This window comes from Diceros bicornis, chromosome 12, assembly GCF_020826845.1.
Source record: "Diceros bicornis minor isolate mBicDic1 chromosome 12, mDicBic1.mat.cur, whole genome shotgun sequence".
Lineage (NCBI taxonomy): Eukaryota > Metazoa > Chordata > Mammalia > Perissodactyla > Rhinocerotidae > Diceros > Diceros bicornis.
Genome location: NC_080751.1, coordinates 51,292,634 through 51,319,669, shown reverse-complemented (window position 1 = coordinate 51,319,669; position 27,036 = coordinate 51,292,634). Strand labels below are relative to the sequence as shown.

Below are 27,036 nucleotides of genomic sequence, written 5' to 3'. Positions count from 1 at the left end.
CAACACTCAACTATCAGTTTGGAACTCTTTCTACTTTATGACTGAGTTTGAAAGATATGCTCATATTCTAGGAAAAGGTGGAGTGATGCTGAAATATTCTTGAGTTTTAAATGTACGGTAAACATACTCATAGAGTTATAGCCCATTCAACCTAAGCAACCCTCTTGTGTTTTTTATTCATCAATCAACTATAAAATTACAGATTAAAAAAATAATTCATTGTAAAGCCACTCTTATTAGAATGATCAAAAGAACAACCAATTATTTGCTTAATAAACTATCAAAGATTAGAAAAAATAATGCTCAATAGAGGAAAAGGGGCAGTATAATGGGTATTCATATATTGCTAATTTGGTACAATCTTTCTGAAGGGTAATTTGGCCATATTTTAAAGAGCCTTAAAATGTTCTATCTAAACAAATTATCCTATTCCCATGAATATATCCTAAAGAATTAGTCTAATATAGAGTTAAAATTTCACATACAAATGTCCATCTCACTATTATTTATAATTGTGAAATATTAGAAACAATCTAATATCCAAAGAGAGAACTGGTTCAATTATGGTATATTCATACAACAGAATATTAGGCAGCCATTTAAAAAAAATCACATTTTCAATGACATAGGGAAGTATTTGATATGATGTTAAGTTATAAAAAGTAGAGTATACAACTATATGGTCAGTATAATCTCAATTTTGTTATTATGCACACACCCAAACATATATACACACTCATACATATAAATAGCATAGACAAAGACTGAAAGGAAATACAAAAAATATTAACAGTGTTATCTCTGTATAGTGAGATTGTGGATAATTTTTTTCTCTTCTTTATATTTTTCAATATTTTCTAAATTTTATATAATAATCATATATTAATTTTATATTCAGAAAACATTACAAATTTACTCTGTAGTCAATTTTCAAATTTCTATAGGCTTTATAATAAATAAGGAATAAATATTTATAGTACTCAAAAGTATATCTAAATAATGGAAAATAAATCACTAATATGTAAGAGTATAATTTCCACACATGTATAGGTGGGTAATTTTGAATCCAAAGATAACATTAGTTTATCTCAATTCTTGAGTATAGAAAGTTGATATTTGAAATGCAAATCTGTAAATAAAATTGGTGCAAGGCATCTAAAAATTGTACTATTCTGCCATAACACTGAAGATATAAATGCTCTCCAATGTAATGTAGATACCTGGTGTTAGATTAAAATAGACACAATCTAGTACATGCATGGTAGCCAGTAATTAACTAACTGAATTACTTTTCCTTTCTTTTTTTGCCAAAGTGACTAGAATTGGTCTATGCTAACGAAAGAAATACAACACCATACCATTATTTTAGTTGGAAGAGCCGCACCAAAAATCATAACAAAAAAAAATTGTAGAACTATAAGAAAATCTAGTGGTTTTTGTTGTTGTTGCTGTTATTGTTAATGATTTCCTGCTAAAAATTCAAGTAAGAGAATCACATTACTTAAAGCACTAAAAAAGCACAGCAGCAGTGTATGGTCTGCAAGGGCGTGAAAACACTAAGAACACTCTTCAACGTTTCCTCACTGCAGACTACTGCCTTCAAACACCATCTTTGAAGTAAAGGACTACATCTATATTCTTTTACCAATCTTGAATTTATATTCCATTACAATGTAGTAATGACACAAAGTGATGTCACACACAAAAAAGCAAACTGTATGTAATTTTAAAAGCTGACTTTAAAATACAATTCTAATATCTGTGATAAAAAAAATCACATAAATATGTAAAATATAAAAATACATCCTAAGATATTTTTAAATAAAAGCTGAAGTTTACCACTTTTAACATAAAATTCTGAAATAGAATTAATAAAAAACAATTTTCATATGTACCACAGAGCAATAAGTTTAAATCAGACTATTTTGAGTTGTGTAGCCCTTTATTAGCAACTAAAATAGAAGGTATCTGTTGTACAACACGGGTAGTAATTGACTGTAACTGGAGATTTATCATATTCTAATACAGATCATTTATAAATGCAATTTCTTTATTAAAAAGCTTCCACCCTTTTTTGTTTGTTTGTGTACAATTTGCAAAACTATTCTGAAAGCGGAATATATGTGCACAAGTCTGCAAAGAGTGCAAATTTAGGATATGGTAAATGCTTTACAAGTTACTTTCAAAAAACTATCTGCCACAACTGGGCCGTACGTTGCCATCTTTTTTGATCAATATATTTTGATGCCAGCCTTCCTTTCACTGCCCTAAACTATAAAGCATTTTTTAATGAGTTGAAATTAAGGAAGGACTACACCTACTAGAAAAGAAGAGAAGAAAGTTCTATTAGTTTGAGGTTTCAGAATCCCCCCAAACCAGGACCGGTATCTTGGTAAGGGCTAGGCTGGGACCCCGGATAGAATATGAGTATGTGCAGGCGGCATCCCTGAGGATTCAGAGCTTCAGTGGACTGTGAGTGCTCCAGCTGCATAACTCACTGAACTGTCTTGCCAGTTTCTACACTGGCTTGACTGGGCATAATTCAAAAAGGAAAAGCTCATATTCATTCCATTCTTCTGGAGCTCTGTGATAGCCTAGAAAAAGAAAAACTTGGTTATGACAGACATCATATTAAAAAATGAGCACTCTTTGAATGAACTTAACTTTGTGACTTCACAGCTGAAGCCAAGCTCTCTCTTTCACTCTACTCTTCATTTGTTTCTTGAATTTCTCATCGCCTCATATTAAATAGGAAAAAGAGAGAATTCCTTATTTCATTCTCTCAAAGAACTTCTCCTTATCTAGCTTCTGGAGAAATATTAGTCATCTTCCACCCTATCGCTCCCTGTATTTAACAAGGTGACTTTAAAAAACAACAACAACATAGTACCGTTCTCTCTATTCTCTAAACCAAATTGTGGCCACTTCTGTCTTGAAATGTTGGAGTCTTGTCTTTGTCGGACTTGGACCAAATTTGAAAAGTATATAAATTAAGTTCCAGATCTAAGAGGTATAGTGGGATTTTTACTTTAATTGTAGATTGGTTTATCATTTATTTTATTAAAATTTTATTTTGTCCAATTCAGACTTCAGGAAATTAGTATAGCTTATTCTGGTTTAAATTTCAGAAATCTGTTTAAGCCCTTCACAGGCTTTTCTTCCAACCAATCAATACCGTTTAAGAGAAAACCCTTCCTAAAAATCCATAACGTACTATCTTTCAAATCACATCAAAATCACATCGGACTTCAAGTTCCTACCCTAGATTATTCTAGACTACATTACCTTCTCCATTATTTCTCTGCCTTTCTAAACAATAAGCCCATTATTACTTCCTCCTCCCATTCCTGAGTATATACTTTCTTCTTTCTTAAAGAGTCTCGTATTTTCTTTCAGAAAACCCATACTGTTTTATTTATTGGGGAAAAATTAATGTTATTATCTCTTTTGAAAATCCAGCTAACCAAAACTTCTACCTCTTAGAATTCTTTAAATAAACATTGTTTTTGTTGTAAAGAGAAAAACACATACATGTCATCTGTCTTGCTTTATTAAATTATGAATATCTAAAGTTCAAGAGAAGAATACTCCAATTATTTTTTATAGCATCTAGAACACTAAATAAAACCAAAAAATCAATAAAATCTTCTATCTTGAAAGGTTACTTTTGTTTATATTTGTAAAGAGCATATTGGACATGGCTGAGAGTCAAGAGAAAATATGGGTTTCTATTCCAAATAACTTTCTGTATTTAAAAGAAAGTATTGGGCCTGTCTTCCAGTGATAAATAACTTTATTCAAGTAACCAAAACAATGGAAATCCAAATTATCTTAAAGGTACTAGAAAGAAAATTGACTATATGTACCTAAAACTAATGGTAATAAGGTATCACAGAGGCTAACAATTAAGATATTTTGAAACATCACAGGATCACGTTAAAAATCAAGGCTTCCCAAGGATACTCACATTTAATAACACCCCAATGGGATGTCTTCCACATATAGTATTATGATACTTCTTCAAGTAATTGCTAAAAGATACAGGGTCTAATTGTTCTATAATACTCATACCCTAAAAAAAAAAAGAGAAAAAGACAATGAAAGAAAAATAAAGAAGGACACAATTTATTATTTCCTAATTACATTTTAAAACTGTTACTTAGAGCTAAACACCATAATTTTTCAATTAAGGAGAAGTAAATAAAATACATTAAATAAACCTTATGAAATATCAAACTCATTCATCAAAGGTAATCTCATTACAGTCAACTCTCCATAATATAAACACTTTATTAACAAAAAACTTTTAATCCCAGTTTAGTTTTCTCTGGCATCCCAGTATGTTTCTACACTACCTTCATCAGTTTCACTTAGCTCACAATGCTCAAACATTTCACAATTTGATATTTTTCTTATATAAATATATTGATGAAAGTAAATCCATCGTGAACATTTTCATATGGAATCTAAAATTAAAACAGATGTGGCTGTTTTTCACTATATCCATTATATTTCTCTTACCATTGGTATAAAATCAAGAGTTGATTGTAATTTAACTATTTCCATAACATATAGTTAAACATCAACAGTGTGCAAGGCATTTTGAATTATCAGTAATTATCTAGGTATGTGATAAAAAGAAGATACCACAAACTAAGAAAAAAGTTAACATTTTTAATTAATTTAAAGCTCATAAAAGATTGATAAAAGCTTAAGCAAAATAGGTCTTTGATGAACAAGTCAAAAAAAAGCTTTTTATCTCTTGAAACTTTAAACTAGAATGCTTTATTTTCGTGATTTTAATTCAGAATCAAAATTTTTAGACTACTATTAAAACAACCACTATGACTTGGAAGCTTGTTTATAGTAAATTCTGTACTCCGCAAATGCATTCAAATACTGTGTTCAGGGGCCGGCCCCGTGGCTTAGCGGTTAAGTGCGCGCGCTCCGCTACTGGCGGCCCAGGTTCAGATCCCAGGCCCGCACCGATGCACCGCTTCTCCAGCCATGCTGAGGCTGCGTCCCACATACAGCAACTAGAAGGATGTGCAACTATGACATACAACTATCTACTGGGGCTTTGGGGAAAAAAAAGGAGGAGGACTGGCAATAGATGTTACCTCAGAGCCAGTCTTCCTCAGCAAAAAGAGGAGGATTAGCACGGATATTAGTTCAGGGCTGATCTTCCTCACAAAAAAAAAAAAAAAGTACTGTGTTCATAATACATTAATATAGAGCAATTTTAACTCATCTGAATAAGGCAAATAAATCAATGATTCTAACTTATTCATTCACCAACTACCTTACCTTGTTTTCTTGTCAGGTAAAATACTTTATATTTGTGTTCAATAAACTGGATTAATATCCTCTGAGAGAAATGTGGTTTAACTAGGGAATTACTTGATATATTTTGTGTGGTTTTTTAAATTATATTTCAACATGTTTTAAGAAAACAAGCACAATGTAAAAGCACCTAGAATAATCAGATGAGCACTCAACTGAAAAATGATGAGTAGGTGACATACAAATATTGCAATGGCAGCATCAAAATTTAATTTTATAAGGAAACTTTTTCAGAATATTCAAGTCCTTCATAAACATTATCACATTTTTCTACAAAATATCTGACAATAGGCGTATGCATGTATAATCAACTTTCAATTGCTTGCACATCAATTAGTCACTCTCAGATTTATCCACAACCAGTGTTTAATGCTAAAGTTAACATTTTTAATTAATTTAAAGCTCATAAAAGATTGATAAAAGCTGGTTTTTCCCTGCAAACTAAGAGGCTTCTTGGTAGGTCAACAATCTCCACTGACATTTGGTGCAAGCTCAGAGAAATATGAACTAACTTAAAAGTTAAACCCAAGAAAAACAATTATCATCATAATTATGGTACAAAGAAAATCATACGATATATTCCTAAAACAAGTAGTAATACAGAGATGGAGTTACAAATATCTTCCATAAACATGGATAATCAAGAAATAACTCCCTAAAGATGACGAAACTGAGGCATAAAAACAGTTAAAAGCTTGCTTTTAAATTTCTAATCCTAGGTTCTTTCTCAATGACTACTCTGCTTCACACAGTATAACAAGAAACATACAATTCTTTAAATACTCACATAGCTACAACTGGTATACAGACATATTGTAAGAGAACTTTTAATGTTCCTGGATGAAGTCTAGCACAGCTTACCTTAAACAGAATTCCACTCATTAACAAATTATGTGACACAGAGGCTCCAATGTATTTTTTAATACTAAAATCTCAAAGCACTTTTTGAACAAACATCACAGCTATATAGCAACGTAAGGAATTCAAAGTGAAGAAAACTAATGATCACATTTGTAGAAGACAAAGAATTCAAAGTAACTGGCCAAGAAACTTCACATAGAAAGATATAAAGTTATAAACGTAAAGACACTCTTAAATAAAGTATTCAATATGAAGATGTAACAGTTAAATTACAACAGGGAAAATAAAAAATTGAGATGATGGAAGTTAAGGGATTAAATTTAAAGAGTGTTATATACCTACCAGGGCAAGAATCAATTCCATTACACTCAACTCTTTGACAAATATGACAGTTAAGAAGTATGCCTTTTCATAAAGGAGGGACAGAGAAAAACTAAGGCTTTTCTCATAAATGAACCCCTTCAAGTGGAAAATTCACGAAGTATGCAAACAATAATAATGATAATAAAATTGTGAAATGGGACATCCATTAACTAATACAGAACACTGGCAAATATGCTTTTGTACATATTTATGTTTTGATGTTAACAATTTTGAAATTACTATAACCAAAACTGCAAGAAGATGAAAACGTAAGTTTGATACTATTGCCAAAATTTCAAGAAGATGAAAAATGAAGTGCTTCTCAAATACGCCTAATTAAATTTTCTATTCCTTAAAATACTGGGAGATATGATTGGTGAATCTGAAGTCCAGGGGATGGGAAGCATGCCTGGGGCCTAGTACATTGGGAATTTGTTCACATGAACTCAATCTAATATGAAGCGGTGAAGTGGGTCACTACCCATTCAGCTCTAAGATACAGAGCAGACATCACAGATACCAAAAGCGTATCCATCAGGATTTGGGTTTCTGAGGAATTTAGCAGCTTCAGCAAGAAATCCTCAGATTGAAAGCTAACTGCCTACCTTAATGGGGACAAGGACAGAGGAAATCTATCATCGTGCTGACTCTCCAAGTAACGGGTAAAAGCTTCTAATGTCAAATCCAAAGAGGCAATCCTAAATTGAGTACACAGTTTTAACGGACAGATCTGCAAATTCAGGACTCTGATAAGACAACAAAGATCTTCCCTTTTAAAATAGTTTATCTATATATAATAAAATATTTAATTGAAATTTTATTTCATTTTAAATACTACCACCCAGAAGTAATCTACCTCTAAAGTAACAAACAAAAAAGTAGCAGAATTTTTTTAGAGACCTTTAAGAAATAAGAACTAGAGGCTGGCCCAGTGGCGTAGCAGTTAAGTGCACGTGCTCCACTGCTGGTGGCCCGGGTTCGGATCCTGGGCGCCCACCGACGCACCGCTTGTCAGGCCATGCTGTGGCGGCATCCCGCATAAAACAGAGGAAGATGGGCACGGATGTTAGCCCAGGGCCAGTCTTCTTCAGCAAAAAGAGGAAGGATTGGCATGGATGTTAGCTCAGGGCTGAGCTTCCTCACAAAAAAAAAAAGGAAAGAAGAACTAGAATCATGTCTTTTAATTTTGAACACATAATTAATCACCATATTATCAAATCATTAGGACTGTGGCCTCATTTTTTAAAGTAAGGACATATATTTATATTGGAGAGATGGGTACAAATTTAGGGAAGTGAAGTCAGAAAAGAAAATATTCTGGTTTCTTTAAGAGGCATCAAGATAAAATCTTATAATGAAAGAAATTTTATAGAAAAAAAAAATCCTAAAAATAGCAGTGCTAAGAAGCAATATACTAATACATAACTATCTTAAAGATGATGTTATAAAACCTACTAAAGAAACGAATGGCCTAAGTTCAAGAGAAAAAAGTATGAGTAGACAAACGTGAACAATTTCACTTTCAAAAGAGTAGGAAGAAAGGAAGAAATGCAGCTGAAGTTTAAATCAAATGAAGTGACTACTAATAAATTTGGAAGGAAAAGAAGTTATAAGGATGACTATAGTGACATTTTCAGATTCTCTCTTCCAAATCATAAATAATTTGCCAATGTCTATAATGAAACACTGGTCTACATCAAAAGTGGAACAGAAAAAATAACATGTGATCATGTATATATATATAAACTATGTATAAGTATGACCAATGTTTCAAGTATGTAATCTAAAAAGTTCACAAAAATCAATGTCTTAAAATATGTTCTGCTTTGGTCACTGTAATTACTGAAATTGCAAAGTACTAACTACCAAAAAACATAGCAGCCAATAATATTATAAGAATTCCAGAATCTACGTCTACAACTAGTTACTTATCTTTTCCCCAACTATACATTTGGAAGATCCAGTTTGTTTTCCTATATATTTTTCTTTCTTTATGTATTTTTTCCACATAATTGATGTCCAAGATATTCAAATGCTACATATATAAACATTTTGCAATAAGAAGAATAGCTATTTTTCTTTTCTTTTGGAACGTAGGAACACTTCTATTTATTTTCTAGCATTTTAATAATCGCATTTAATAAGACTTTCCTAATAACAAAAAAAGGACCAAAAACTTAATTAACACACTAATTTTTAAATCTAAAATTTTATACTTCAAAAAAATTTTTCACTCTATCAAACTTTCAAAATGTATAATTACATATTACAATTCAAAATTTCTAACATTTTTGTAATATTTATATAGAGAACCATCCAATTATATTTGCTCTGAAAAGACTGCATATAGAAACTAAGATATTGGTTCTCGAATGAAGTTATTTATAACATAAAATGACACTTTAGAAAAGGAATATACAGAGGGATATTCACCATTTAGTTATATAAATCAATTAAGTAAACACATTATATGAGTCTGCATAACAGTGAGTGTACATACGTTCATATATGTATAAAAACATACATGAGTATACGTATAGAGCTAACCATTATTATTATTATTTTAACCCATTTATTCTAATTCCCAGGGTTGACTCATAACTTGAATTAACAGTATGCTAATAATAGAACAGAATACTTATGAGCCATTTAAAAATTCTATACATAAATAGAAATGTTTCGGGGCCAGCCCAGTGGCACAAGCAGTTAAGTGCGTGCGCTCCGCTGCGGCGGCCAGGGGTTCACCGGTTCGGATCCCATGCGCGCACCGATGCACCGCTTGTTAAGCCATGCTGTGGCGGCATCCCATATAAAGTAGAGGAAGATAGGCACAGATGTCAGTCCAGGGCCGGTCTTCCTCAGCAAAAAAGAGGAGGATTGGCATAGGATGTTAGCTCAGGGCTGGTCTTCCTCACAAAATAAATAAATAAATAAATAGAAATGTTTGAATAAATGGACCAAAAAAATCAACTCCAAGTCAAATGTTATTATCAAATGGTAAATTCAAGCATATTAATATGAAGAAAATACTCAATATTTATTCAAATATTGTATTCCAGGCTATTTAAACAAAATTTTTCAAGTTACTCTCTGGAAATTTTGGACATCTAAAGGTAAATGAGATGCAGATTTAAAAATCAACCTAAACCTTACTAGTTTTACTTATATTTATGAACAAAAATTTCTAGTTTCAAAGACTTAAAAGCTAGCAGAAAAGGTAACAATTTCAGAAGTTATGAAAATCATGTCAATAGGTAAATGTTACTCTTTTTACTCAGCCTCAAAGTAAGAAACCAAGGTCTATCTATTTGACTGATCAGATACATAAAGAAAAATAAATAAAGCTAGTCTTAATATACACTAACAATCAACATAGAGTTAGAAGAAAGGCTAAAAGAATTGTTAAGTATGTTTATACATAACATATATACAGAATAACAAATAATATTGAAGTATTTAAATATGAACACAATTCTAGAGAATTCCAAAGGATGCTATTATGTTCAGTGACTTCAGAGCATCAGGTAAACCAATGTTTGGGGGGAAATATCTCCTTAGTGCTAAAAGCATCAATTCACTGATTTACAAATTCTTACATTTGCAAAATTAAATATTGCCTGATAAACGTTCACAAATGATTTAAAGAGCTGAATAGAAAACAAGGAGAGAGAAGATAAACAGGGAATTTTGTTCTACTTCAACAGATCAGATGCCAGTGTAGGCCAGTTCAAATTCACCTATAAAGCTAATTTAGGAATAACAGTGTTGGGACTCTTTCCACACCACTGAAAGGGGATCTCTAGGGGCGAGTATGGTCAGGTCTATTTTGAAAAATTCCACAGGTGATTTCAGTTGTAAAGGCAGGGTTGAGGATTACTACAGTAGACAATCTCGTCTCTGCCCTGGCTTTAATTACCATCTACATGTTGAGAACTCCCAAACTTGCTCGAGACCTCTTCTCTGAGCTCCAAACCAATACGGTCAATCCATTAACAAAGCCCTGTTAACTATTCTGAAAGAGATCTCAAATCTATCAAATTCTTTCCATTTCCACTAATACCATCCCAGTCCAAGTTACTATAATCTCTCCCCTAAACTATTGCCAATGCACATTGCTACTACTCCTGCCCTTCTGTAGAATCCATTCTCTACACAACTGCCAGAGTGACCTTTAAAATAATGTAAATTACATCATTTCACTTCCCACTGCACTTACATAAATGTCTTACCCTGAAATAAAAAGCCCTCCATTATCTGATCCCTGCCTACTTCTCTTACCACAGCTTCTTCAACTCTTACCCTTAGCTACTATACTCCTGCAACACTGGCCTTTTTTCTTTTTTTCTAACTCACCAGCCTCTTTCCCATCTTAAGGTGTTTGCACTGGCAGTTCCTTCTGTCTAGAATGCTCTTCCCTCTGATCTTTACTTGGTTTGTTCCTTCTTATCATTTGTATCTCAGTTTAATGTTCCTCCTCAGCAAAGTCTTTCTCCAATCACTCAATCTAAGGCAGCCTTGAATCATTTACTATTTCAAAACCCTTTTAATATTTTCTGTATAGCACACATCACTACTGGAAACAAACATATATATCCTTACCTTTTAAAAAAAAAAAGTGTATCTCCTCCCATTAAAGTAAAATTTCTGTGACAGGAGGTATGCCTGTTTACTATTATATCTCCACCAGTGCCTAGGACTATAAATGCACTCAAAAATAATTGGTGAAATGAAAATCCAAATGCCTACTTGATTGACATATCCACTTGGATGTCTTAAAGGCAACAGCAAATAAAATATATCCCTAATAGGATTTATGATCTCCCTCCATGGTCCTATCCTCTTGTGCTTCTGACCTAAGTGAATAGTACGAACACCCAACCAGCAGCATAAGCCAGATCTTTAGGAGTTATCCTTGATACTTCCTTCTCCCACAAGTTCAACAGATCTCCAGGTCCTATCATCAATTTGTCTCTTAAATATACTGAATACATTCACTCTGTCCCTCTCTTCGACCATCACCACCCCATCCATTGTCTAAATTACCATTTTGCACCTGGACTACCAAACTAGTCTACTCATTTCTCCTCTGGCCTCCCTTAAACCCATTTGCTACACTCTAGCTATACGATCTGTTCAAATACAATCTAATTTTATCACTTTCCTATTTAATATCCTTTGAATAGCTTGTTCTAGATTCCCTAGCTTCATTTCTCACCACTTCCCCATCCCATCCATTCATCCATTGATTCATTCAACAAATATATACATTGAGTACCCACTGACAGGCAGATACAAAATGGACAAAGATCCTGATCTCATGAAGCTCATAATCTAATAAGTGAGATTATCACCAAACAAATCAACAAACAATAAGTCACATAGTAATAAGAAGATAAACAAAGTAAAGTAAGGTCATAGAACAATCGTTCACCATAGGAGCATAATGGAAAATTGTGAGCACTTTTTTGGGCTGTCCCAATAATTATAAGATGCTATTGGGGGATTTAGTGAATGAAGTCCAAGGATGCTAACTGTGCTGTAATACAGAACAGTCTCACACACAAAGAATTGTTCTCATCCCATAATACCTTCACATGTCCGTGTAGGTGAAAAATCTGCTTATAATTATCTATACCCGACCTCCGTTTTATATACAAAAACAAAGAAGTTTTGCATGATTTTAATATACAGTAGATCTCCTATCACTGGAACTATCACATAAAGTGAAGGAAGACTGTTTAATTTACAGTTTTACTAAGAATTGTTCACCTTTTGGAAAATTAAGTCACCTAGCAATGCAACTTATTAATGTGAGTCACAAATATAAAATAACTGTTTAAGTTTGTATTTGTAGCTGTTATATTAATGATAAAATGTGTAAGCACCTAACTACTTCATCGTGTCTTCTAAAATAGTTGTGTCTGGGGCCGGCCCCGGCCCCGTGGCTTAGCGGTTAAGTGTGCGTGCTCCGCTGCTGGCGGCCCGGGTTCAGATCCCGGGCACGCACCGACGCACCGCTTCTCCAGCCATGCTGAGGCCGTGTCCCACATACAGCAACTAGAAGGATGTGCAGCTATGACATACAACAATCTACTGGGGCTTTGGGGGGAAAAATAAATAAATAAATAAAATCTTTAAAAATAATAATAATAAATAAAATAAAATAAAATAGTTGTGCCTGGGCATTTACATTATTAAATATATATTAATTTATTATAAATTACTTTCCTTTTCTTTCTTTCAGATATCACAGTTAAGGTTTTCATTTAATCATGTATATAGGAAGAGTATACTCACTAATTCATTCATTTGAAAAATATTTATTGAACACCTACTTACGTTCTAATCACTATTCCAAGCACTTTGGATACATCAGTGAACAAAACAAATCCTGACTAACAAAACTGTAACAAATAAGTAAATATTTAGTTTGTTAGAAGAAAAAGTGGAGCAGGGGAAGGTGGATTGGGAATGCTGAAAGGGTGGCACGTAGGATGCAAAATTAAACAGAATGGTCAGTAGGCCTCATCGGGAAGATGAAAACTGAGCAAAGCCATAAGGTAAGTGAGACAGTCAAGTGCAAAAAGGGCAAAAGCCATAAGCCAGGCATATATGTGGCATTATCGCGGAACTGTAAGGAGACCAGTGTGTCCACACTACCTCCTAAATCTCTCTTATATCTCTATATTGTCACAGCTTCTTTCTAAGTCTGTTGGATAACTAGACTGTAAGTTTCATTAACTCAGAGACCATGTTTTCGCTTCTTAATATCTTCAATACTTCACACAGTACCAGACACACAGTAGACACCCAGTAACCATTTGCAACATGAAGAAGATAAATGATGATAGAATCAGAAAAATTTTCTGAGGCAATTGAGAACTAAACCTCACAAAAATAAGAACTAAAAGTCAGAAAAGAATTAATGACTGAAATGACAAAATCATAAAGTCCAAGAAAAGTCAGTAGATTAAAATCCAAACAAAATTCCGAAGGTAAAAGTATTAGGTCATAATATGGATTTAGAATAAGAAGATAAATTTAAATATGATAAAATCTCCTAAGTAACCAAATTTGCATTCATTCCATTTGGCTTTTAATAAAATATACTACAAGATATAATCTACCTATAGTTTAGATCCAGATTCCTTACTAAAATGTTTTATCTACTTTAAATATTCTTGTAAATATATTAAATCATATCATATCTTAAATCATATGCATAAAGCTTTTCATACAGTGGTAAAGCTGATTTTAACAGATAACATACAGAAGCTTAAAGGCTGACAGAGTTTAAAAACAATTTAGAGACCATCCACTCCAAGTCTCTCATCTTAGAGATGACGAATTGAGGACTAGAGAACTGAAATGATCTGTTAAAGGTCAGAGCAAGTTAGAGACATATCTGCTAGATTTGATATTCTGCTTATGAGTAGATACCAAAACGATTTATATGACTTTTTAAATATTACAACAAGTACTATGACTACCATACTACTTCAAGGAAAATGAGAGCAGGATCAATGTCTACTGTACTCCTGGGCTAGGTAAGAATACAATCATATTTAAAATTCTATATTTAAAACCACAAATTGAAATTCCATTTAAGAAAAATCCAAATGGCCAAAAAATAGAATTAAATAATAAAATAAACTAAGAATTTGCTATGGTTGTTTCTGCTTAACAGTAAGTAATGGCATTAGTAACCTGTAGTCCCTAAAACTACGACACTCCCCCAAATAGTACCTAAAATCCTATCTAATTATTCTTAAATAGTCTCATTAATCAAATAAAATTAAGATGAAGGAAAATTTCTACTAATAGAACAGGGATTATTTTTATTATAATATTCATATGATTACAAACTATATTTTGCACATTTAGTTAAAGATAGGGAAAGAATTATTAGTCCATTGTATATTTCAACATATTGTCTTGAATCACTAATCTGAAATTAAAGAAAAAACCTTAGAGCATTAAAACCCCACACCTGAAAGACTTACCATTTTATCTAGATGTTCAATGGATCTATAAATCTCCCCCTGGGATTCATCATAGTAACTGTAACGGAACCTTTGACCTTGAAACAAATATCATGTACAAAATAAAATAGGGAAAAATTAGAAGCTAAAAAGAAAGCAAGCGCTTACCAAATACTTTCAGTTCTCACGGAAGGCAAAGCACAGCTTAAGCCTCTGAGAGAATCATTCCCAAGAGCCCTTGTACATAAAAATAAAAGGCATATTTGGGAAGGTAGTAAAGAAATGATATATCACCAGTGTTTTATGATGTTAAAAACTATTTCATTGTAGAACCTTAAAGTCACAAGCAATACAAAAGACTAAGGAAACAAAACAGCTTTAAAGTTAGAAGCATTGTTAAACATATTATATCAGTCTACAATGGAAAGTAAACCCAAAGAATATGATTCAAGAAAATTTGGTTTAAGGAAACTATCTCAATGTAACAAATCAATGAAAGCTTAGCTTTTGCTGTACAAATGCAAAGATTTGATTTCTATTACAGAAAAAAAGTGTAGGCCAGAGATACAAGTGGCCTGTGTGATTTTTATGACCTCAATTTAAAAATTTATCTTATTTTTGCAAAACTTTCTACTTGGAAAAAGATCAATACAAGTGCCTTAAAATAGGGTGAACAAAAGGACAAATATAATTAAATAGTCCTATTCTAACAGTAAAATCAAAATAAGGGCACAAGCACAGAACATTCAATGTTTAGCCGTTCTCCAAAGAACAGAGAGAGTAAAATGGAAGAAGATTAAAAAGAAGACAGAAAACAAAGGCTCAGGAAATAAATTTTGCTTCCTACTATAGTCATATGAAAACCAAACGTTAAACAGATCCATAACTAATTGTAGTTTGTTCTTCAACTGACTATGCTGTATTTCAGATACATCTAAACCTATATTTCAATGATGCCTTTATTTCTAAGAACTCATTACTTGTTTACTTCCTTATTTTTAAAGATTCACCAAAATGCATTTCTAAAGGTATTAGAGTACACCAATCATGTATGCACACACTGTGCCTTGTGCTTCATTTTTAGAGCAATGTTCACATGCCCAATTATTATCCTCACATCTGAGGAGATGGGTTTCTTTGTATAATTATGATTTTTAAGTTTTCTGTTTATTTTACTAAAAAATATCATCTTATAAATAATGAGCAATGCAAAATTATAAAACCCTTTTAACGTCCAATTTTGGAAAAACCACACATCACATTTCTTAACCTTTTATTTACTTGTTGATGCTGAGCACTTTTGATGGTCACCTTTCTACAATATATCATATTTCCTTAACTTTTCACATACATTAATATGTACAATTCCTCAATGCGGCAGTTCTTATTTTCCCCCAAGAGCCATTATTAAATCAATATGGCATCCTAAAATTCATGATATCCTAGAATCAAGCAACAGAGTTCTGAGACAATTATCTGCTTTCCGAATATAACAACCTTTTTTCATTAACATTGAAGATTACTGCATATTGCCGTAACTATGAGATCCATTACAGTCCTTGCACTAAAAACATTCTTAGACAGTGACAATACATCACTCAATGCCCCTACATTAAATAATTCATCAGACATTTCCCTCAAAATTTAGAGTTAGTTATAGCTTTGTTTTTCTTTAAAGAATGTATGTATTTCTTCCTACCTAATAATGAGAACTATATATAGACCCTATTTTTCCTATTTGCTAGGTGGCTGTCAGAAGGCTCAAAGCCAAATCTAAAGTCTGTCACAACAATTTATTGATTCAAATCATTGGTACTAAATTTCTACTATTTCAAAGTTCTTCTGATAAAGCTGTCCAAAATCTTCTGTGAAATGAATGAACAATTAAATGAATAATCTTAGATAAGAAAATTCTGTCACTGTCACTGTAGTAAGAGTAATATCCTTGGAAGAAATCAAGATGAGTATTCTTTGAATCTGAACTGCTTCAAGTTTATACTAATGTATTCTCTTTTTCTTGCTTCTGGAGATAGCTGTTAGCTTTAGCTTCAACAATCCTTGTGACTGGGACATAAGTGTCTTATCTGAAGACTGCTACTCTCAGGTGCAGAGAAAAATGCATGTACTTTGTGATAGTCATTTGCTACTCAAAACCCCTTTCTGTTTATTCCTAAGTTCAGAGCTGCTGTTTCAAACGGTTGAAGTTGGTCTAACTTGCCCTAATCGTAAGTGAAAAGTGTAACCATGTTTTAAAATGTTGTCTTGTTCATATGGACCATTTACAATGTAACTTTCACTTAAAAACTACTTCTGAAGTAAGAGACAAGTACATAGAATTTTTGAAATACTTTAAGATACTAAATCAACATGTGATTTAATAAGAATGATAAAGTGCACAGAAAATCAACGAGCAAATGTTTAATATTTTGCTATCAACTTTTTGCTACTCTTTAATAGCCACATCACATTTAGTAGCTGAAGAATTGAGTAGAAATATCTGATGAGCTCTAAAGAATATATCAGTTAAGAAGCTAAGTCCACACTACATATAGCTACTACACTAAGACAATATCTCACAACAGCTCAAACTGTCTCATGATAATTTTTAAAAACTGTACAAATATTTAAAAATTACTTGAGTAATTCATTCTGGTCAATATACTTACAGAAAGCATCTAATTTGAAATAAATAGTTGCCATCACCTTAGCCTGTATGTATGTATGTATGTAGGTAACTAACTTTAATTAAACACCACTTGGAATTTGAGTTCAAAAGATCTTTTTTTGTTTCTAATTCCTAAAAAATTAAGTTGATCAAGATTTTATTTATAAGAAATAAAATAAATGGCAACACTACCACATACACTGACCATAAATGCACCTTTAATTAAATATTTATTGTTGATTTAAAATATATTATGATTTCATGTACCTCATGAGCAGATATATTTTGTTTTACAACATTTCTAACATTCAGTAGAGCTTATGCATCTAAACTGAACAAATACAGTTGCCTATGTACCTGGAAAACTGGACTTGTGTACTTCTATAAGTATGAATAAAGCATATCACGTAGTAAGAGAAAATTACTTACCTGAAACTTATCCTTTCAGAAGGTACACTGGGAAAATGGATTCTTTGAGCCCCTGTTTCAACTCCAAGTATGAGCTTTCTAGCTTTAAGAGCCATTGACACTGCCCCTAGGGGCAGCACAAGCTTTGGAACTCCCCTAGTGAGTATGTCAGTAGTTTCTTCAGGTGCCTTCCCTCAGTTCTTTTCAAATTCAAAAGATGAGAGGAAAAATAACCCAAGAAAAAAATCCTGTAAAGCAGAAACCTTACTCTTTGAGGGAAGGAGGGTAGCTCATTTGTGAATCCATTCCAGAGCACGCTTTCTGAGAAAAAGAAATACAGGTAAGTAATTTTCCCATCTCCAAAGGTGACTGGTGATTTTAATGAGTGGATTCACAGAGTGTGGAGAATAAGCTCCAGGGATGTCTGTTTAACACACAACAATCAACTAATGAGGACAAACATAACAATGAATGGTACAAGAACCAATACTACTTTTAAGTACCTCAAAACAAAAAGTAAAAAAGTATTAATTACCTCAACATTAAGCTAAACACTGGATTGCAGAAATAAACAATGAATGAGCTTGGAAAGTTGATCTATAAAGCCCCAAAAGATCAGTCAATAAGACAGACTTTCAGTTGTATGTCCAGTGAAAATTGTACTGTTATACATTCACTTAATCATTTTACGTTTATATGTTGAAATGTTTTCAAATATTTGAGATAAACCTCACAACAACCTGTGAGAGAAGAGTAACAGGCTATTCTATACTAAGGACCTACACTGAGGACATTCATAATTGAAATCTCTACCAAAGAAAAAATGTATTTCATAAAGGAAATATTATCTAAGTAGCATCAAATAATCATTTTCATAAGCAAAATACTATAGTCCTTTCATTCTGAAGTCTTAGTTATAATGTAAAAGTATTAGCCTTCTCTCAAACTTACAAAAGATCAAAAACCTAAATATGTGAATTCAGTATGTACAAATATTTGAGAAGACAAATATGAAAGCTTGGATTAAGATATATTTCAGGAATTAGCTAACTTACACTCAAACCAACTTAAATATTTAGAAAATAGTAATACCCTCATACCCAGGAGACTAACAAAAGAAAGGAAGAAGAGTATGCATGAAAACTTATTTTTTAATATATATTAAACTATAAATCTGACTAAAGACATAAATATCATAAATATTTAGGGGAACATCACTTTTAATAAGTGGCACATATTTATGAAAAAACAATTATGTAAACCTAGACAAATATGTTTGTAGATAAAATTCAAAACTGCTAAAGTGACTGTAGTGAAATTTATTCATATTTTAAGAAAATAATATAATTTACCATTATCATTTACCAAGTAAATTTATTGAAATTGATTTGCACTTAAAACTACCATAAAAGGAAAATTAAATAGATGCATGAATCCACTTTTAAAGAATCAAGTTCTGTTAGATCCAGTTTCATTTAGAAACTTTTTAGAAGTTAACTAAAAATTATGTTAATGAAAGCTGTCAATAACCTAAATTTGGAAATATAAATTTCAGGGAGGTCAGGAAAACACAAATATTAACAGTAAATATAGAGAAGAGTAAAAATGAAACTTAGGAAAATAGAATGAAAATTCTACTAATTAGAAAAACTAAACAGGTCCAGACAAAATTCTCTTCTATGGAACCATCCTACAGGATGTGGAACTTAAGTACACAACATTACTTAACCATAGTAAAAATCAAATACTAGCAGCCAACGTCCTTTTACTTATGCCACTGTTCCTGATAGTAGCAGGACAGGTGAAATGAGGCAGGATCATTGTAAGTGTTACCAGGGAAACACCATCCTATTGAGCCGACTAATGCATTTTCATATGCATCGAGACTAACGATAAGATACAAGGCAGGAACTGAAATACAGGTTTTTTGGGGAGAAGGCAAATGAGAGGATAGAAAGAAGGAGAATAACAGCATCTGTGCTCCCAACTATCCCTTGGCTTGTCTCACCCAAAAAGAAAACTTTCTATTTTTTATCTCCCTAATGTCTCTTTCAAGTCTAAATAAAAGTTAAACGGGATCTGAAAGATGAACATCTTTAAAGCAAAATACACTTAAAAAAAAAAGTCATTCTTAGGGCCAGTCCCGTGGTTTAGCGGTTAAGCGCACGTGCTCCGCTACTGGCGGCCCAGGTTCAGATCCCGGGCACACACCAACGCACCGCTTGTCCGGCCATGCTGAGGCCGTGTCCCACATACAGCAACTAGAGGGATGTGCAGCTATGACATACAAGTATCTACTGGGGCTTTGGGGGAAAAATAAATAAATAAAATTAAAAAAAAAAAAGTCATTCTTGTAATGGACATTGGCTAACAAATAACATCAACAAGGCAAAATCCTTCCAATTACATATAGGCCTCCCCAACTGTCTCTATCACCAAGTTTCTCTCTCTATTCTTCACAGAAGCTGGACAAAAATACAAAGAGAAACAACAACTAGAAGTGAAAAATGTCATCACTGCCAGTACTCTAACATATTATTCAACAAAAAGAACAAAAAAATTCCACTGTATGTATCTGGGTGATTTGTCAACTGTACCATTATCAATTAGGTGATTTTTCTTCAAAAATCAGCTATTTAGAAATGTGGAGTGTGTTAAGAGCCTAACTCAATGAAACTTTTAAGGTCTCTGAGTACTTATGGAATGGAATACTTCCTGTGAAATGATTTAGAATTCAGTTGTTATCATTACGCTGGTATGGCAAAATCAATCTGTATAGTATCGTTAAAAAAAGAAAAAGAAGAAACCACTAAGCATTATGTTCATAAGAAAAAGCTAGATTTTTGAGATGGGAATATAGCACTCATTAATTTAGAAAAGATGATCAATGCCACTAGAGAATGAATTCAAGAAATATGAAACTTAATTTCTAAGTAAAGACAGTTTAACCGATAACTAGCCAATGATTCATAGTACTTCAATAGGCATGTAAAATAGAAAATGAATCTTACTTTACAAGAATGACAGTTATTATTACTCTTACAGAAAGGAGACTACCGATTTTGGAATAGCATCCACGCAACACCTTCCACTTACCCCCAAACCTCCATCAAATTTCCTAATAAGAATAAGTATAGTGCTTTCCATAAGCACAAAGGAAGCACTCAGTGAGTACTGTTAGTGATAGTGATACTAAAAAAAATAAACATTTGGAAAAGTTCTATTATTCAACCGCCAAACGTAAACATAAATATGTTTCAGTCTCTGGATAATTCCCATAGCTAACATTTATCAACATTTGGAAATTTTGAGTCCTTTTTTGTAATTATTAGCAGGAGATTCTATCTTATAATTTAAATACCAAAATTTTCCAGAAATCAGGAGAGCAAATGGCCTAAAATAATTTTCTGAGAATCTAGGAACAATGTAAAACATTTTTCATTTTTCTCTCTCAACATTGTACTTAAATATAGTAGTAGACTAGGGTTTGGTTGCTTTAGAATTCATTAATGAGGTAAAAAGGATGATTCTACAGAAAAGAGCACTATTAAGACATCTACTGATGTTTTATTTCGATTTATGTTGTGGTTGCACATAGTGCCAACCTAGAGGGAGAGCTTAGACTCTGAAGAACAATATCAGGGGAACTAATTATTGAAATCATAGTGATTTATAGTGATTCATAACAGCCTTAAAAATGAAGAGGGAGGGGGCACATGCTTCAAGAATTTTTAATTTCTAAAACATATGGATATGCTTTATTACCAATGCAAATTCACAATACTAAGAAAAACAGCCCTTTTTTCAATAATGATATTCCTTAGTTTTTAAGATCAACTACTATTAAACTTCAGAATTCCCAAGAAAAGAACTCTTTTTAAGCATCTACCTAGCCCTCAGATCTAAGTAATATATTTATATCCATAAAACGTAAGTTCTGCCAAAGGGAACAAACCAACTAGCCAACAGAATTTGTTACTAAAGAACCCTGAGAACCTCTTAAGGAGTTTGGCAAGGTTGCACAGCCACCTACACACCCTAAACCAGGGCTTCCCAACTTCAGCACTATTAACATTTTGGGCAGGATAATTCTTTGATGTGGGGGCTGTCCTGTGCATTGTAGGCTGTTTATTTAGCAGCTTCTCTGGACTCTACTCACTAAATGCCAACAGCATCCCCACCTTCCACCCCCATCCCAGTTGTGATGACCAAAAATGTCTCCAGCATTTCCAAATCCTCCTGGGAAGACAATAAGCCCCAGTTGAGAAATTAGTGCCTTAAACAAAAAGACTTATCTATGCCATTAGAGAGAATGGTTCTGTTGAACTGAAATCTCAAGCATGAGGTAAGAGAAGAAGATACCAGCCTAACCAGGCCAGATAAATATTGAATCAACTCTGGCAATCAATGGGTAAGACGTGTAAAAGCCAGGGCTCCCTATCCTCATTGAGGATGTTTTCCTGGCCATTCTAGCACTCTATCTTAAAATTCTGGTCTTGTGCCTTATGTTTTCTCTATAACCAAAGAAATAACTGGGGAATGAATAGATATTGGCATCCTTAAACCAATGAATAAATGAGTCAAAGAGATGTCCTAAAAGGAACAGGATTCAGAAATATTCTAGAACAGTAATGGATAAATGAGAGCAAACTGTATTCAAAGAATTTAAAAAACAAAATTTACTAAAAGAGGCATCCACAAATGTCTCACTTCCTTTATGATCTATTCACTGTGAAGCTTCCTTATTCTTTTAATTCATAATAATAAAAAAAATCACGTAAGAGTTCTTATCCTTATAAACCATTACCAATAAAGACCACAGTGCTAACAGCCAACATGTTACAATCTTTGGAGGGAAGCTCTAAACTGAAGACAACTATGGGCAAAAATTAAGTACTGAAGGAAAAAAAAAAGAAAGAAAAAAAGACTAATTACAAAAGAAGAAATGTGGAAAAGCACTGGCATAGCAGACCATGCTCTTCTACGTTCTAAAGAAGAACACTTATTTTATCCACCAAAAACTAACTTCACCGAATCTACCATACAACTCTACCTGGAAATGGGGTTACAAGATCTTAACTTCCACTAATGTTAAGTGTCTAAGCAAGGATGCCCTCACAGTGTGAATCCAATTATACCAGTCGCCTTTGGAAATGTATCCATAATCCACTATTATAATCTGATCCTTTTTAAATGACCAAAAGACTTTTATTCACTTTTAAACATTGCTGCTAAAAGTAAAACTTTCTAAGGAAAGCGATCAAGAACTGAAAATCTGAGCTTAGAATGAAAAGATACCTTTAACCACAAGTATATAATATCTACCATGATATGTTAAAATCTAGAACTTACCCCAATGGCAGAAATCAGAAGAAACCACAAAGAGATTACTAGGATCCGCTAGATATTTACTGAAGAGTTTTCCGAATTCCTGTTCTTTTGACTCACTCAGAGCTCCAACCAGTACAGGAATAATGGTAAACTCATCCTTATGGCTTAAAGAAAACAGAAAAAAAAAGTCATTTAAGAAGTTTAAGAATAAAAATAGTTTTCCAATGTGTTGGCACTAAAAAGTGGAACATTTATTAATAGTGGTAAGGATAATATACATAATATTGTTGAATTCTTAAAACCTATAAATTAAATGTTTAAAGAAGACCATTTAAAAATACAAGAGGTACAGAATACTAAAAATATCTATTTAAATTACAGAAATGTACAATACTTCTTTAGGTAAACAAAGCTATTTCACTACCAGGTATAACAATATCCTCAAAAACAAAAATAAGCCCATCAGACCATGACCAAGTCGAGTCTTCTCAACTATTCATCAAAGCTACAATCATCTGCCTGGACCTTCTGCAATTTTAAAAGAGCATTAAACTCTTCCTCACCTATTTTAATCCTATCCTACTATGAATACCACCATTTCTGGCACTTGTTCTACAAACTTGCCAAGTGAGACCTACAAAACTTAATCTTGGCTCTCATGAGATTCACCAACTGCACCTTACACCTATACTAATAAACAGATACAGGACAGTCTGAAGATACAACTCAAATTTCACTGGTATCTAGGTTGGACATAGAATTCAAGGAAGTAGGTATTAATTTCTAGTAGTCAGAAGAAGACACCACACCCACCCACAATGTTTATGGTATAACCACAAGTCCCTTTTTCACTCTACAGATTGACAGATTTATGGAAAAGGAACAGAGCAGATTAATAAAGAATAACTATGACGGGCTACAGAAATAGACATTTATCTAAAACCTCTTAAAATTTCATTGTAGTGAAATTTTACATACATATATTCAATATTATTTATATTCTAAATGATCCCAGATTTGGAATTTTAGAAATGTGAATCATGTTTGTCTGACTTGTTCTGAACAGGACTTTAAAAAAAAAAAAAAATCACCATTATAATAAATGTTTTTTAAGATGATAACCTGACACTTAACTGATGTAGGACAAATGGAATTCATAAAAGGGTTTTTAAAAATACTAAGTTTAAGTATTTCCAAAACAAATGTTAGCCCAGCTTCATAAAAGCTAAATTTAGGGCACCCAAGCGCCTCCCCCATTAAGGCCCCCTTACCCTTGTCAATTGCGAAATAAACAGATCATACAGATCTCCAGTCCCTCTGCAATGCAGGGGCTTCTTGGGCAGAATCTGCATCTATGGAGTAAGAAAAAAAGAGGAAGCTGGCAGAGGAAGCTGCCATGGGATATCTCTTTCTCTGACTCTTACCAGTTTGCTTCACAACTGCATGAATGAATAGGGGCTCTTCGATAAGCTAAGAATGATTACCATTTGAAAGAAAAGAATTTGAGCTCTAGTAAAAATTTAAGAAGATTGTTATGAACTGTTCTAACTTCAAGTACTACCTACATAAATAAATACACTAAGATCATCAAAGAGTCTGCAAGTAATTACAACATGGTAGGAAAGCAGTTATATAGAATACAAAAAACGAAGTCAGAAGAAATGGGTTCAAGTACTATCTCTCTCACATACAAATGTTGAAGGCATGGGTAAGTCACTAACTAACCTAAAAGTTTATTTCCTTATCTGTAAAATGATCCTAATTACAATACCTATTTCACAAAACTGTTACCAAGCAAACACTATAAGGAAAGTACTTGGTCAACAATGGTTGGCTCACTCTGAAGAAACAACACATGTCTGCTTTCCACAAGAGCCACCAAATCATTCGATGAACTTTAGTTTGAGCTTGCAAATCTACCTATACAGAGGTAAAAGCGTCATACTACTTAGAAATCTAAGCTTTGGATCAAGATTCATCCATCCACCTTTCTTTGTCATTTCTCTTAAAAAATTACCTATTGTTCTCTATCCTCACAAAGCATGAATTAGACAAAAGAGCCTTTGGCTTTGAAATGTAATATTTCTAGGTTTTAGAATCCAAGTTGCAAAGTTGGTCCTCCCTAGTGAAGGAGTACAAAATCTCGCCCTCAAAAAACAATATAAAACTGGATAAAACTGTAAAAAAAAACACCCATTTGTGCTCTAGAAATCAACCAAAGGCAAAAAACACAATGAGAAAAGCTTATTCATGAAAAATAACTGAACTTCTTGGAAAGAACAGTGGAAGTATGGCATCTTACCAGGAGCCGCCTCCATCCCTCTCCCCTGCTCCACAAACATGGTAGTTCCAGCAAGGTGAGGGTGGCTGTGAAAACCAGCAGCTTCACTGCTTAAGAGACTTGACTCTGATTTCCAGCAAAGAACAGAAAACCACACCCATCAGGAAGCAGAAAAGCTGCAGCTCTTGTAGCCTGAGATTACTGTATGAGGTAAGCCACAAGCCTGAGGACTACCTCAGGGAGTATTTAACAGGGCAATCCTGGAAAGGAGAGAGCCATAGAGGGACTTGGTAAATTCACATATTCTGAGGAGAGGATTGATGCCCTCCACACAACACTGGCTGACTAGGAGATAGCACATACTTGCAGGGGAAACCCAAAAGGTCCCAAGCTTCCTCAAAATGCCAGCTAATTGGGAGGGTGAGAGCAAGCACAAGGGAAAGTAGAGACCTGAGAGAGATCAAGTCTCAGACATCCCTGGCTAACTGGAAATCTGTATGCATGCACAAGAGACAGGAGAAGACCCAACAGAAAGTAAAGGAGGCAAACTTGAAAATGGCCTGAACTTCCAATGTGCTTCCCAAAACACACAGAGTCCACCAACAGAGGTTGAAAGCCTTACTGGCTCAAGGTGTTCAAGTACAATCTCCAACTAATCATTACCTAAGCACTAAGCAATGCAGACACAGGGGCAAACTCTATTTTTTTTCTTTTTGTGAGGAAGATCAGCCCTGAGCTAACATTCATGCCAATCCTCCCCTTTTTGCTGAGGAAGACTGGCCCTGGGCTAACATCTGTGCCTATCTTCCTCCACTTTATATGGGACACTGCCACAGCACGGCCTGACAAGTGGTGCCTCGGTCCCCGCCTGGGATCCGAACCCGGGCCACCAGCAGTGGAGCCCGCGCACTTAACCACTACGCCACGGGGTCGGCCCCAGGGGCGATCTCTAGAAAGCTGAGGTGAACAGTATAAACAAGAATTTCTTAAAAGCTGAGGAGATACATCAGTAGCCACACATTGTGAGAGAGAGAGATTCTGCAGATAGAGTCCACGAAAGTTACTTTAAAAAAAATGAATGTATGAATGAATGAAACAACCACCACCACCACCACCAGAAGAAATTAATAAAATCAGAGTTGAGTTGCTACAATATACTATGTAAAAAGTCCAGTTTCAAGAAAAAATTACGAGCCAAAGAAACAGGAAACTGTGACCCATTCTTAGGGGAAAAAAAAGAACAACCAGTAGAAGCTGTATCCAAGTGGGACCAGATAGTGAATGTAGCAGACAAAGACTTGAAAATAGTTATTATAAATATGTTCAAAGAAATAGAGGAAACTATGCTTAAAAAAGTTAAAAAACATATATACATGTTTGTCTCTCTCTCTACATATATATATGATGACAATGACTAAACAACTAGTAAATACCAACAAAGAAATGCAAAGTATTAAAAAGAACCAAATGGAAATTTTAGAGTTGAAAAGTATAACTAAAATGAAAAATTCACTAGATGGTCTGAAGAGCAGATTCGGTATTACATAAAGAATCAGTGAAATTAAAGATAAAATAAATTATCACATCTAAAGAACAGAGGGGAAAAAAGACTGAAAAAGTGAACAGAGTATTGTGTAGACAACATCAAACAAACCAGGATGCATACAACAAGGGTCTCAGAAAAGGTACAGTAAAAATATTAGGAGAAATAATGGCTGAAAACTTTTCAAATTTCATCAGAAACATTAATCTAAAGATCCAAGAAACTCAACAACCCAAAGTAGGATAAGCACAAAGAGATC

General features: G+C 33.5%; 1 protein-coding gene across 6 annotated transcripts in view; it reads right to left on the bottom strand.

Annotated features, from left to right (window-relative positions):
* Positions 1–553: 553 nt before the first annotated feature.
* Positions 554–27,036, bottom strand: part of MEMO1 (mediator of cell motility 1) — a 142,403-nt gene continuing 115,920 nt past the window's right edge. For 2 of the 6 annotated variants that reach the window (XM_058551492.1, XM_058551496.1), the window contains 4 exons: positions 22,975–23,117; positions 14,571–14,647; positions 3,968–4,072; positions 554–2,594 (listed from right to left, as the gene is read on the bottom strand). In XM_058551492.1, the coding sequence (XP_058407475.1) occupies positions 2,463–2,594; positions 3,968–4,072; positions 14,571–14,647; positions 22,975–23,117 (457 nt within the window). In that variant the 3' untranslated portion in view covers positions 554–2,462. Of the gene's footprint in view, positions 2,595–3,967; positions 4,073–7,457; positions 7,702–14,569; positions 14,648–17,402; positions 17,944–22,974; positions 23,118–27,036 lie in introns of those variants that run through there. The other 4 variants (XM_058551495.1, XM_058551493.1, XR_009221709.1 and 1 more) reach the window with 4 other exon arrangements.